The sequence below is a fragment of the Meles meles genome, chromosome X (genome assembly GCF_922984935.1).
Source record: "Meles meles chromosome X, mMelMel3.1 paternal haplotype, whole genome shotgun sequence".
NCBI classification, from domain to species: Eukaryota; Metazoa; Chordata; class Mammalia; order Carnivora; family Mustelidae; genus Meles; species Meles meles.
The window spans coordinates 115,654,040-115,668,731 of NC_060087.1; the positions used below are offsets into that span (position 1 = coordinate 115,654,040).

At 41.5% G+C, this 14,692-nt stretch overlaps 1 protein-coding gene across 3 annotated transcripts in view; it reads left to right on the forward strand.

Moving 5' to 3' along the window:
- Positions 1-4,737: 4,737 nt before the first annotated feature.
- LOC123935573 (P2R1A-PPP2R2A-interacting phosphatase regulator 1-like) overlaps positions 4,738-14,692 on the forward strand; it is a 68,775-nt gene continuing 58,820 nt past the window's right edge. The window contains exons 1-4 of one of the 3 annotated variants that reach the window (XM_045996510.1): positions 4,738-4,798; positions 5,113-5,299; positions 10,605-10,680; positions 13,207-13,293. In XM_045996510.1, the coding sequence (XP_045852466.1) occupies positions 5,193-5,299; positions 10,605-10,680; positions 13,207-13,293 (270 nt within the window). In that variant the 5' untranslated portion in view covers positions 4,738-4,798; positions 5,113-5,192. The other 2 variants (XM_045996512.1, XM_045996511.1) reach the window with 2 other exon arrangements.

Sequence of the window (14,692 nt, forward strand, 5' to 3'; positions counted from 1 at the left end):
ACAAGAGGCAGGAAAAGCGGAGAGATGGAAAAGCAGGAAAACAGAGAGGGTAAAAGGAGGACAGAATCGGGAAAGGAATGAGGGGAGGAGGAGAGCAGGGTGGAGGGAAAAGAGGAACACGAGGAACGGAAAGAAAAAGACGAGGTGCGGGAAAGAGGAGAGACGAAGGAGAAGGAAGCGGACAGAGGGAGAAGAGGAGGGGGAGGAAACTAGGCAGCGGCGGAACTCATGTTGCTATCTTTCGGCCTGCCGACGACCTCAAGCGGGGCCGGGCTACAAACACCGCGGCTGCCCGGGCAGCCCTAGCACCGAAAAGCTGACAGTCGGGCAGGGCCCGGCCGGGTGGCTTCGACGGCTCCAGCTCCCCATGCTCGGGGACCCGGTCCAGCCCCCCATGCTCTGGGACCCGGTCCCGGAGGCTCCTCCGCCCTGTGAGGGGTGCTTTTCCCCTCCCTACCCCCCTCCCCGCCTGGAGGACAGGTGGGGGGTTCGGCCCCTCAGCCGCCGCCGCGGTGCCTCCTCTTCCTCTCTTGGGTTCTAATGGCCCGGAGGAACCCCTTGGGGCCAAGACCAAAATCTACAACCTGCCGCCTCTTCCACCTCCCACGCTTCAGAAGCGGGAACCTCCGCGGGGCCAGGTCTTCCGCGTCCGGGCACCCATCGGATCCTGCGCACGCGCCAGGCGGCCGCGCCAATGAGCCCGCGGGCACGGAGCATGCGTGGGAGCCCCGCCCGGCAAACCTCCTCCAAAGAGGAGGAGCGTTTCCAGGGGGCCCGGCGCCTTCCTCTCTGGCATTGGCCCGGGGACCCTGGCGCCGGATTTTGAAAAGAACCAATAGTTTGGAGACCTGGAGCATCTTCGTTCAGAGGAGTTTGGGCCGATATTCACGGGAAATAGAAACTTGTGGTTTCCAGGAGGATTTTTCCAGTGCCAATTCGTTTGCTCTGAACTCTGATCTCCGCCCATTTCTTAAATCCCTTGATTTTCCTGGTCTTTGGAGGATCTGATTTCTTTTTCAGATAATCCATTTGGATGCACTATGCCAAAGGAAATGAAAAAACAAAAGCAATGGTGTAAAAATAAAGAGACTCTAACGAGAGTTCATATAGCGAGTGGCAAGCACTCATCTCCATTTTACAAGCACTGTTAGCTTCAATAATATTAGGAAACGTCCTGAAGAACAAGGAACAGAGCCAAATTTTTTTTTCTTTCTAGGATTTATGGAGACCCTAACGATAGCCATTCAGCATGTGTGAGGCCTGGAATTATTTATTTTATTTAACAAACACCCACATAGCAGTTACTGTGTGCTAGGCCCCATTCTAAGAGCTTTAGAAATACAATCTTCACTACTTGAATGGCCCTGGGATAAAGATGGTATTATATTGTGTTAATCATACATACGGAGAAATATAGGAAATTTAATAGTTATGGAATTGGTTTCAAAATTTAACAAAAAGAGTTTTTCCTGTCTCTTCAACTTAGTTGTCCGGTATTAAACTTGCCAAGCCCAATCATTTTATTCTTCGGTGTTAATATTTGCTGCCTATAATACAGAGTTTTTAAGAGTTTTTGGATCGTTTCCTTTAGATTGCCTATATTTTTCTGTCAACTGAATTAGAAAAGCAAGCTCTGTTTTGATCAATTTATGTAGCTCTTTTATCTCAAGATCTCAGCAACCTCCTCATCATCTGCTCAAAAAAATGTAGTACATTCTATTGTTCACAATAGTAGTAAATAATCATCTGTTGCCCGCATGCAGAGTTCCTAACTCTGAAGAGTCAAACAATTTAGTTGAATCCCTAACTTTCAGGAGTGCCTAGGTGGTTCAGTTGGTTAAGCACCTGCCTTTGGCTCAGGTCCTGATCCCAGGGTCCTAGAATCAAGCCCTGCATCACATCAGGCTCCCTGCTGGTCTGGGAGTCTTCTTCTCCCTCTCTCTCTGCCCCTCTCCCCTACTCGTGCTCTCTCTCATGTATTTTCTCTCTCAAATAAATAAATAAAATCTTTAAAAAAAGAATCCCTAACTCTTGGAAAGCTTAACAATTAGGAGAAACTCAAGGACATGTGAGAAGATGGATGCTACTTTGGCCATTATTTCCAGATTCTATTCATATCATTCTTGCCTACCTAGTTTCTTTTACCTTTCATGTAAATCTTTTGGGAGGTTTGGGGTATTTGTGTTTTGTGGGCTTGGGTTCAACTTGTCTTTGACTTGCTCTTATGATAACTAAAGGTTAACCAGTTGCTTAAAAGTTGCCATGACGACTGACAAACTAAACAACAGATTATGACATATTTGTAGGACACCTTTCATAAGTAAGAGGCCTGGTGCAAATGACAGCAGACTGGGACAAGCAAAGGGAGCAGCATAAGCAGCAAAGTATAGATCTAAGTAAACCAGCCATCTAAGATCATGGCATATTGCTATGGAACAGCAGGAGATGATCATGACACAGAGCTAGGTTAGTATAATAATGCATGAAGAGAAAGGGGGAGAAGTAAAAATAATTTCTTTAAATGTTGTCTGTCACTATAGTATATAGAATTGTTTTTCCAGTACTTGTTCCTTTAGACATTCTAATTTGTATACATACTATGGGTTCCTGGCATTCGGCTACACTTTAGTTAGAGAATTCCTCCTCTTTGGTAATAGCTGAATACTTCTTGCCAACTCAAGCACGTAGGTGTTTCATATTACGACCTCTTTTCTTGAAAGTCTCTCCGTTGCTATTTCCTTGTCATTTTATTATCTATTTTCTTAGTGTTCTTGCACTTAGATTTTTGAAACTTAATATTTGTGATGCTTAGGCATGATGAGATTGTCTATCCGTTCAAAATATATCCATTAAAACTTATTACTTGCCACGAGTATTAACAAACTCTTTGAAAATTAAAATGAGCAGTAGAATGGAGGGAAGATTTACTTGTTTTCTGGTGGACCCACCATTTTTCTGCTATTCAGTTTGTCTTTGACCTCTGTTCTGTATTTTACCACTGCCTTCTACCTTCAACCCTGCCTTTACTCAGCTTTAACTGTCATCTCTTGTAAACTTTCCAGGTACCCTGGGAACTTTAACAGATCAGGAGATCTTTGTACCAGCTCAGATTCTACTGCTACCTACTTACATGCCATTAATCTCTCTAGAATTTTATCAACTATGATAAAATAGAAATGACTTGCCTACTTTACACAATAGCTGTGAATGTCAGGTTATTTAAATCTGTGTTTATTTGTAAATTAATCTAATAAATATTTATCAAAGTGTTTGTGAGTACAGAAATAGTATCCAGAGAAATATCCAGAGGCACCTCATCTGTCTTTTCACTTAAACAGGAGGGCAGGGAAACCTTGGCTTTGACGCTTAGCAGTTATAACTTGGGCAACCACTCTGGGCTTCAGTTTCCTCCTTTGCAAAACAGGCATTGTGATGGTGACCACCTCACAGAGTTACTGTAAGCATTAAGTGTAATCACATATTTAAAGTGCTTGGGGCAGTGCCTGGCATATAATTAAGTGTATGAAAAATGGTAGCTATTGTTAACCTGTCTTACATCAGGAAAGGAGACTCCAAATCGTCCTCATGTCTGGTATTTAGATAACCCAATTCTGCCTAATATAATTAAGCTTTTCTTATCCTATTCTCAGAATGAATGAGGAATGATTATGATCATTCATGTCATAACTTGTCATGAACTGTTTCAAGATAATCCCATTATTTTAAGTTCACCACTGATTAGCTGAGCAGGGTTCATGATTAAACCAATTGAGATAAATATGTGAAGACATTTTTTAAACTGCAAAGTGCTATACTACGTAATGATTACTTTAATTAATAACTCTCATTTCAGTAGTTACACTTGCCTTCTGTGCCAGTCCTCCAAATGGTTCCTTTTTAAAAGGTATGGTTTTACAAAATTATTAGCATGCAGTTCAGATTTCAGTACTCAGTGCGGCTCACTAACTGGTGGTGAAAAATTCTAAGAGAGCAATTCTTATAATGTTTGAGCCATGACAGCATTATTAAATGGAAACCCTGATTTGGACGGTACTAAATTCTGAGTTATTTGTTTTAAGTAAATAAGCTTCTCTAACTCAAATCATTTTCTTAGATGAATAGCTTTGAGAAGCTAAATTTTAGTTAGTGTAAAAATACACTTACGATTATGGTTTAAAACCAAACAATGAGATCACCTGTATATGTGCTGTCGAAGCGAGCACGAGATCACATGTAAAACAATGATTCGTCCGCACAATTGGTTCAATCGGGTTGGCGCCCTACCCGGGCACTTTAGGAGAAGGTGGTGGGGCTTGGGTTGGCTTGCTTTTTCTCCCCAGACGTAGAGCATTTTTAAAATGACAATTGTGTAGTATTGGCTATAACAGAATGGAAAAATTCGTCATGGGAGTTCACAAGCTTATCGGCCTCAGTTATAAGAGGATAATGGGCTAATCAAAACTGGGAAGACTGAGTATTAGACATAGCGCAGGAAGGACAGCGCTCCCATACAGCTTACTCCTCCCCACCCTTTCTTTCCTAAATAACGGTCATTGAAATGATCCCAGGATTCACACTGCAGCAGAGGAACAACCACGGTGAATCTCCATTAGAAATAAAGAGAGGACTGGGCTGGGGGTAAAAAGGCGGCTCCTAAGACTGCGCGTGCGCCGGGGGTGAGGCTGACAAAGGCGCCCTCATTGACTCTCATTGCTTGCGTAATAAGCATGCGTCAGCGAGCCGGGCACGGGGCGCAGGCGCAGAGGGGCAGCACCCGACGGATTTTCGAAGGCGGCAGGTTGTAGTTTTTGTTTTGGCCGGAAAGCTTTACTTGGGTTTTCCTTTGCTGAGAGAAATAAAGAACGATTCGTGGGGGTGACTAAGATAAATTCCTCATTTTCATTATAGCTTTGAGGTGGAAGATCTTCTCAGAGTTAGGGACCCCGAGGTTGGGTGGTAGGAGGTTCTGAGCCAGTCCTGCCCCCTACTTTGTGCCCACTGGTATTAGGGATGGTAGGTAGGACTCTAAAGGTGAGCGCCTCACGCGTCTAAGAGTTTCCTCCTTTCTTCTCTTTTCCCCTCTTTCCTGTCTGTCCACAACTCCTCACCCAGCTGACTTGTCCTTGTGTGAATGGGATCCAGAAAACCTTGAGAACTTCCAACCAAGCAGTGGTTTCTTCCTCGACGCGGACATGGCACAAGAGAAAATGGAACTAGACTTGGAGCTGCTGTCGAGTTCAACCACCACAGAGGACATGCTGAGAAGATCCAACAGCGCCCCTTTGATCAGTGGGCTTGGGTGAGCAAGCAGGGGGTGGGTGGCAGGAGGTGGGGAAAGAGACTTCAGATAAAGCATTCCCATGCGTTTCTCCCTCGGGTATCCCTCCCTACAGGTATCTCCCTTGTTCCTGCTCTCCGGAGATCTCACTCTCAGCTTTGCGGGGGAGTGGGATGGGCTGGCTGGAGGGAGAGTGCACACCTACCCTGAGGCTGGCACGCATGTGAACCTGGACGTCCTCTTCTGACAGTCCACCAGGACCCAAAAGCAGCAACCTATTGGTGTGGAGCACCACATTTCTAACTTCACCCCACCTCTTACCCACTCCTTTGAAGAAGCTGAGCATTCCCCACCCTCGCCTCCAGATCTTCTGTGATGACTGTAATTTTCTGTCATTCTCTCAGATGCTTTGTCACCTCTGACCTTCACCTCCAGCAAATGGAAATGGTTGACAAGCGAAAAAGCTTGGACTTTTTTATTTTTTTTAGCTTGGACCTTTTTCACACCTAGTTTTTATTTGAACAAAAAGTTTAGGTACCACAGAAACTTGATCTCCTAAATTTTGCGTTCTCAATGGCCAATACTGCCCCCAACTTGGTTCTTGGGGGTATGTGAAAAAAAAATCTTGCTCTTTTTATGTATGAGCCACAATTATAAATACAAAAATATGAAAATTTTCAAGAGGGAGTAATGGGGGGATGTCAAAAACAGCTCCTTAGAAGGCTGATAATGAAAAGCATAAGATTTAGAAACACCATTCTAACTGATGGTTAACTATTTCCTGCACATACCCAAAAGTCTGGCATGACATGTGCTTATAATTTCTTAAAACAGAATTTAAAATAAGATCTTGGATCTCACATCACTGTATCATAAAGTTTTACCAGTATTGTAAAAGTGTTTGAAAAATTCACTCACTCCCTGTGTTAGTAACTTTGCTCCTCCCTTTTCTAGCATCATTCTAATTGATAGGTACAAATCACAACCGTCAGAAGTGAACTTGGATACCAGATCCACCCTCCTTATTTAACGTATGAGGAAACTGAGGCCCATAAGTCTCTAAAATGACATAGTAATAGAGCCAGTACAAGGAACCTGTACCTCCTGATTCCTAAGCTAGTCATTTGTCCACTACTAATCAACTTCTAAGCTTTTTAAAAAAGATTTGTTTATTTTAGAGAGAGTGCAAGTTTGGGGGGAGGAGCAAAGGGAGAAGGAGAGAGAAACTCAAGCAGATTCTGTGCTGAGCATGGAGCCCGACTCAGGGCTTGATCCCATGACCTGAGCCAAAACCAAGAATCAGACGCTTAACGAATGGCCACCCAGGTGCTCCTCGGCTTCTAAGCTTATTAACTCTGACCAAATGCAGCTTTCTGGCCATTTGAGATAAGGAAGAATATACTGTACAAAAGGAAAAGCAAAGTAAGATTAAACGGAAAAAAAAAAATACATGGTATTTTAAAATAGAGAAATAAAGGGGCCACAGCTGTGCATGTTGGGCCGAAAACAAGAACATTCTATAAATCCAGGATTGACTCTAATCCTGTTGTGTGAAAACATGAATTGTTATGAACCTGCTCTGCTAGAAGAAAGTACTTGGGGAGACTGTTGGTTTTATTGGAAGCCTTTATGAAATGGAAAAAAAAAAAGTTGCAAACAAGAAACAGTGATGGCAGTTATCCCTTCATGCTTTGTTTTGTTCTGCAAAAGACTTAATTTTTTTTTATCATATTAGAGCATAGTTACAGTCTCAAATTACGTAGCTTCCGCTCCTGATGGATGAAGCAAAATTGGTACAGAAGGGTAAGAGGCAATTGCATATATACCTAGTTAGTAGTTCAAGGTCAAGAAACTGCAAGGTGGACCAGTTGTCAAAAAGAGGTAGCTTAAAGATGATACATGACACGCCTGAGGTCAGGGAACTTGGCCAAATGATCTCCTGAGGGCAGATTTTGTGCGGGTTGTGGCCAGTTTAGGGTGTGGTCAGGGAAGCGAGAACAATCTAGAGTAGAATCACACAACGCCTCGGTTGAATTCATGTTCACCTCCATTCCTTCCTGTTACTTATGCACACTGCTCGCTTCCCTCACTTTCACTTAACGGAGCCTCCGGTACTTGTTGCCTTGCTTCTTTCACTGCTCACTAAATAATTGTTGCACTTCTTTCAAGTAATTTTCCAGTTTTGCTTGATGCTTCCTGTATATACACACAATCTCTCGTGCCAGCATTTGGAGAATTTGTTCCTTAAATATTAACTCTTCAACACAAGTATTACTGTTTTTAAAGAAGTTCTTGCACTGTTCTGTGTACATCTTGTATTAATAAAAATAACCAATGTCAAAAGTTTTGAACCTCTTGGTTCTTTATCCTCTTTAGCCCTCTACTTACCTGACTTCACTACTGGTGTCAATAACTTTGTTTAAAGGTAGTAGATTTGTTTTTTCTCTCGTTTCTCTGGCTCTTAGGAGGATTAGAGCAAGTTCTAGGATTTCTGCCAGTGTCTCCCCCCCCCCACCCCATAAATACCTCTAGCCTGACCCTGCATTTAAACTGTTTGAAAGTGAAACGACTGCCTGTGGGTCAGATCCATCCCGCTACTTGATTTTGTAAATAAAGTTTTACTGGAACATGGCCATACCCATTTGCTTACTTACTGTCCAGGGCCATTTTCCCACTATAGTGACAGACCTTAGTAGTTGGCACAGAGACTGGATGTCCAACAAAGCCCCAAATATTGACTGTCTGGCCCTTTGCAGAAGTTTGCTGACCATCTGTTTTATTAAATTCTTATAAACCTGGAAAGAGAATAGTGGCCATAGAGAATGGTTGCTTTGTGAATATAACTGGCATAAACATATTACAGTTTAGATATTTAGAGCTACTTATTGGTCATTTGATATGGAGACTTGAACATGTGTCTAGTTAGTGCCTTCACTTTTTCTAAGCTGTAGCACTTAACTCAGTTGTAGATATCACTAGGATTTTAGGAATTCATGTTGAATGACTCCTACCAATTGAAATATATGCTTCCTCAATGATTGTTTTCAGTTATAGTCCTGTTAAAATCGACAGACAAAATTTTAGCGGAGAATATAATTGTGTCAGCCTTAAGAATTCCCCCGCCACATAAAAAAAAGTGGAAATATGTAACTCATTAGTGTCCCTCCAGCTTTCTTATAAATGACTGCTAGAATCCATTCCTGTTCTTATAGGGGAAAATGACTGGAAAATGAAGTAAAACTTAGACCCATATATACACTATGTGCTCATAAAATATTGAATAACTGCCTGTTATATACAAATGACCATGCTGCAAAGTTGTATCTCGACTCAGTAAGCTTTTAACTTAGTAGGGCAAATAAATAATCAAAGGACTTAAATATATGATAGAGTAAGATCTATGCTTAGGGACGGAAAGAAAGTGCTAGGGAGATTTGAAGAACGGAATGAGCATGACAGCAGGATTGGTGAGGGATAAGGAAAATGTTCTTGGGGAAGAAGCATATGAGATGAGTGCTGGAGGATTGATAGGAGGCAGACGGTGAAAGGAGAGCTAGATAACTGGGACAGCATTCCGAGTGTATGGAACAAGCTTGCATACAGAAAAACAGTTGTATTCCAGAGAGCTGGTCAACTCTGCTTGGATCCCTGGCTCCCAGATATTCATCTGCTGACCAGTGCTGTCCCTGAGTGAAATTTTTCACCACCTATGTTTTTTGAAAAAAGTTAAGTGCAGAGTACTTAAATACGTTGTGATATCGTTGACCAATTGTCCTTTCCTGGGCAGGACTGTACTTTATCCTGAGATTGTCAGTTATAATTTTTTTAATACCAAATTGTCCTTTTTTAAATGAAATGATAGTGTTGGTAGATGGTGGGATTTTTTTTTTAATGACCTTACTGGCAAAAGAAAGATAGTTAGCAACTGTATGTTTGTGCCAAAATTTTGTTTTGAAATTTTACTAGTCCATGAAATCCAAAAGTCTAGAGCTAAATGGTGGTGGGCTTTGAATGTCGTAGTAAAGAATGGAACTGAACCCAGCTCATGATAAAGAGTTACTGAAAGTTGTGAGCAGGTAGACTGCCATAGGGACAAAAAAACCGAGATGAAGGGACAAATTAGATGATTACAGAGTCTGTAGGAAAGTAAAAAGGCTTGGAATTGGTTTTTGGCAAGGAGCCTGAAAAGGATAAGATGGCTGTAAGAGGGGCACCTGGGTGGCTCTGTCATTAAGCGTCTGCCTTCCGCTCAGGTCATGATCCCAGGGTCCTGAGATGAGCCCTGAGTCTGGCTCCCTGCTCAGCGGGAAACCTGCTTCTTCTCCCTCTCCCACTCCCCCTGCTTGTGTTCCCTCTCTCGCTGTCTCTCTCTGTCAAATAAATAAAATCTTTAAAAAAAATAGCTGTAAGAGAGGCCTAGCACCTGAGTGGATATGGAAAAAAAAAAAAAAGGTGTTAACACTGACTTCTTACCCTCATCGGGGAAACCTGGATGAAAACTACATGGCAACTCCGTATTTTTGCAATGTCTTGTGTGTCTTAAACTGCTTCAAAATAAAAAGTTAAAACAAAAACAAGACATGAAAAGGAAAAGACTTCTTCAGGGTCCCAAACTCAAATAGGGCCGAGGCACCATCAGAAGCTGAGGAAGACCAGCCCCCACTTCAGCAGGCAACAGTTGCTCAGCTCCCATCTGTTGTTGCCATGTGGGAATGTGGCCCAGTGTGGACACAGCTTGCAAATTCTCAACAGAAGCTAGAAATCTGGAATCTGGATTATCTGTGGGAAACCTCTCAGCATTTCGAGTGTGTGCAATGAACTTAAAAACATTTTAATACCGAGGAGGTCAAACAAAATGTATCTGTGAAAATCTCCATTCTGGTGACCTCTGCTACTGATTATCCCTCTTGTTCATGTGAAATCTTCAGAGTTGAGAGGGAATTGGGACTGCACATTGTAGCTTCAATCATAAATTTTAAATCAGTTACAGGTTTACACAGAAAATGATGCATTTCCAGGGTCATGATAAATTATACTTCTTCTTGGTAGCGTGATTAGCGGTAAAATGGCATGCCTGAGAATTCCTTTCCTTACACGGAGATTTGTTTAGGCTCAGCCAACTAAGGCTTTGTGTGTGCACGTGTGTGTGGGTGTGCGTGGGTGTGTGGGTGCGTGCATGCACGTGCTCTAATTTCTCCATCTGCACAGCTGTCTCCACAAAGAACCCATTTACATTAACGGCATTGCTGTTTAAGTATTTGAAATCTTATTTCTTTAAAAAAAATTTTTTTGTAATGGATTTCAAATGTTTTCTTTTTCTTCGTAGTGATAACTCACAGGTGTTCCAAGCTGACATGGTAATTCCAAGAAATGACACAACGCTTATGGCACAACACTGTCTGGTAAGAAAATGCTTGTAGCAGCTTCACTGGCCAAGACTTGTGCTACTGGTCTTAACTAGTGGTCCTCATACTTGAGGATGCACCTGGAAGGCTTGTTAAAACAGAATGCTGGCCCCCGACCCCAGAGTTTCTGATTCTGGGGGTCTGGGGCGGGGCCTAATAATTTGCATTTCCAACAAGTTCCCAGTTTGAGAAACAGGGATCTAAACATCACTGAAGGAAAAATAAATATGTTAACTACAGTTATGATTACTTTGCTGCAGCTGTGGCAGAATTAACTTTTAAATCCCATCTGGATTTAACATTGAGATTTGTTTTTATGTATAAGACCATCTGGCTTCCAATTTTTAAAAGAACATTCTAATTTTGAGAGGAAAATTTGCAAGCTCTCCTAAGAGTAGTTTTTAGGCTTTTACTTCAGCTTTTACCTCTCATTTATCTTGAATTGAAAATAAGGTTCATTTTTCATGGTGTTATAGTGTAATCTGTAAATTATAGCTCTGATCTACTAATTATCTTGTAAACATAGGAAATATGCTTGTAGATCAGTAAACCAAAACGAACAAATGATTCACTATGTGAATCTTCTTATTAATGTGAAATTCATATAAGATACAGCTAAGTATTTTAAAGTATACAATTCAGGGGCATTTAGCGCATTTACAATGTTCAGCTACCAACTCTCTCTTCTTTCAAAAAGCAGACATCCTGGGGTGCCTGGGTGGCTAAGTCTGTTGAGCATCTGATTCTTGATTTTTGGCTCAGGTCCTGATCTCAGGGTCGTGAGATCCAGCCTCATGTCACTCCGTGCATGTCACTCATGGAGCCTGCGTGAGCTTCTCTCTCTGTTCTTCCCACACCCTCCCTCTCAAAAAAAGGAAAAAAAAAAGCATACTGCCTTGTATTGTTCCCTAGGTGGAAAGCTTTCAGTCTTTTATCTTTGCATATGATATTAGCGATAGGTTTTATCAAATGCCCTTTATTGTGTTAGGGAAATACCTTTCCATTCCTACTTACTGAGTATTTTTATCACGAGAGCATGTTGAATTGTTTCAAATACTTTCTGCATCTGTCGATATGATAATGTGTTTTTTTTTTCTCCTCTGCTCTGTTAATATGATGCATTACATTGATTTTCTTATATTGAACCATCTTTGCACTCCTGAGATAAATCCCACTTGGTTCTGTTGTATAATCCTTTTAATATACTGTTAGATTGGGCTTGCCATTATTTTGTTGAGAATTTTTCCATATGTATTCATAAGGGACATTTGTCCATAGTTTTCTTTTCTTATAGTATCTTTGCTGGCTTTGGTATCAAGGTAATGCTGATCTCATAGAATGTGTTGGGAAATGTTCCTCTTCTGTTTTTGGAAGAGTTTGAGTAGGATTGGTATTGATTCTTCTTCAAATGTTTGGTGAAATTCACCAGTGAAGCCATATCCGGCCCTAGACTTTTTTTTGTTGGGGGCATTTTGAAACAGATTCTATCTCTGTACTTGTTTACAGATCTGCTGAGATTTTTCTCCTTTCTCTTGAGTCGTTTTGGTAATTTGTGTGTTTTTTAGGAGTTTGTCCATTTCTTCTAAATTATCTAATTTGTTGACATATAATTGTTCATAGATTTCTCTTACATGACTTTTTAGTGAAATGTTATAGCTTGGAACCCATTTTAAAATATTGCCTCCTAATCTTGAAACTGGATATTTTCCAGGGTGCCTGGGTGGTGTAGTCAGTTAAGCATCTGACTCGGTTTCAGCTCAGGTTGTGATCTTATGGATGGTGGGACTGAGCCCCACGCTAGGCTCTGTGCTCAGCATGGAGTCTGCTTGAGACTTTCTCTGCCTCTCCCTCTGCCCCTCCTCCACACTCACGCATACCCTCCTTCTCTCTTTAAAATAAATAAACCTTTTAAAAATTTATTTAAAAAAGAAACTGGATATTTTCTTCTTTGTAGAATGGTATCCAATATTATTTCCACAAAGGCAATATTATTCTGGGAAAAAGTTAGAATTGTTCATTAAACAGATCTTTCTTCTATTTACTCACTCATTTACTCATTCATTTAATGGTATTTATTGAGCACTTGCTTGTCTATCAAAGACCTCCATACCTAGTCATTATTCTTTTCTACTCAGCCAAGTCAACAAATTTTTTAAGCAATCTCCTATGTATTAAGCCCTAATCTAGTTGCCAGAGAGATCTAACCTAGTATGAGAGGCAGAGGTAGGAAATGATCTCCCTTAGTTGAGATCTTACTGATGTGTAGGAGTTCGCTAGCTTGGGATGTGGATCATAGGGGCAGACAAGATATTAAAAAAAAATTGGCATTTGTGAAGGCCTAGAAACAGAAGAGAGTATAGTACATTGAGAATAGAATGTGTAGAGAATTTGAAAGAAGTGCATTCTAGCCAGTGTGGAAGTAGAGATGAAGTGGTGAGAGACGAGATTGGAGATGGGGATTAGTGTAAGATCTCATAGGACCTTCCAAGTCATGCTAAAGATTTTTCACTTTGTCCTCCTAAGGTCAGTACAATGCCATTGAAGAATTCCAAGTCTGCAATTGACATGACCACATTATCATCTTCAAAAGATTTTCCTGGCTGCAAAGGGGTAAGTAGATTGGAACTGGGCAAAAGGAGATAGGAGATGATCGCATGGGAGGCAAGTACAGTGACCCTGGCTACTGTTATGGCCACAGACATGGAGAAGAGTGGGAGATTCATGAGATATTTGAAAGGTAGAATCAATTGCTGATAGACTGGCTGGAGGGCGGGCTGTAGTGGTGGTGAAGATGACTACTAGGCCTCTGACTTGGGCAACTGATGGGTCTGGCGAGGCCACAGAAGAGGGGAAACTTTGCCAAAAGAGTGGATTTAGAGGGGAAGATAAATTTAGTGTTGGACATGCTCAGTTTGAAGTTCTCTGAGATCTCTAGGTAGAGATGTTAGTTATACTAGTATGAAGCTCAGAATAGCGATCTGGGCTAGAGACACACATTTAGGCATCATCAACAGATCCTTATTTAAAGCTATGGGAATGAATAATATGACTTATGGAGAGAGTAAAAAAGGAAAAAAGAGGCTACAGGAAATGGCTTTGAAGATCACCAGTAGTACCAGGAAAATATTAAGTGGTATGCTATCAAGTGGTCAAACATGATAAAAACTGAAATGTGTCCTTTGAGTTACCCAAATGGAGATTACTAATGAATTTCTTATATTCAAACACAAGTTCTTTGGAGAGAGGGGTGGGGTGAGATGAAGCTGGATTGGATTGGGCTGAAGAGTGCCTGAGAAGTGGGGGCCTCTAAGTGGCGTCATACAGACCAGCTTGGTTATTCACGTGCCCATTACCCTTTCTGTGCCTTAATTTCCTCTTCCGCAAGATGGGATTGTGGGTTTGTTGATGTGAGTACACTAATCAGTGTAAAATATCTCAAAAAAACTGGAAGAAAAAGAAAAACTAAGAGCACATAGTGCAACAGCGTGAATATACTTGGCACCACTGCACTGGTGCACTTAAACAGGGTTAACACGGTACACTTTATGTTATGTGTATCTTATGGCAGTCTAGAGGAAAAAAAGATGCAGGACGCCCGGGTGGCTCAGTTGGTTGAGCGTCTGCCTTCCAACTCAGATCGTAATGCCGGGGTCCTGGGATCAAGCCCAGCATTGAGCTCCCTGCTCAGCAGGGTGCCTCCTTCTCCCTCTCTCTCTTCCCCTCGCCCTGCTCATATGCTCTCTCTCTCTCTCTCTCTCAAAAAAATTTTAAAATGCTTACAGCATATAAAAAATCAGCATAAGGCACTCAGCACTGCATTGACACATACTAAGTACTCAATAAGTACTAGATGTTTAATTAGCAATAGTACATATAGAGCGCAAATGTGTACCTGACAATTTTTTAAATGCATAATTTTCCATAGGAATTCTGGGCTCTTATTTGGCATAAGGTTCAATTTAATATAAGACATGTTTAGAACAAACCGTCTTGCAGAACGGTTGTGTTT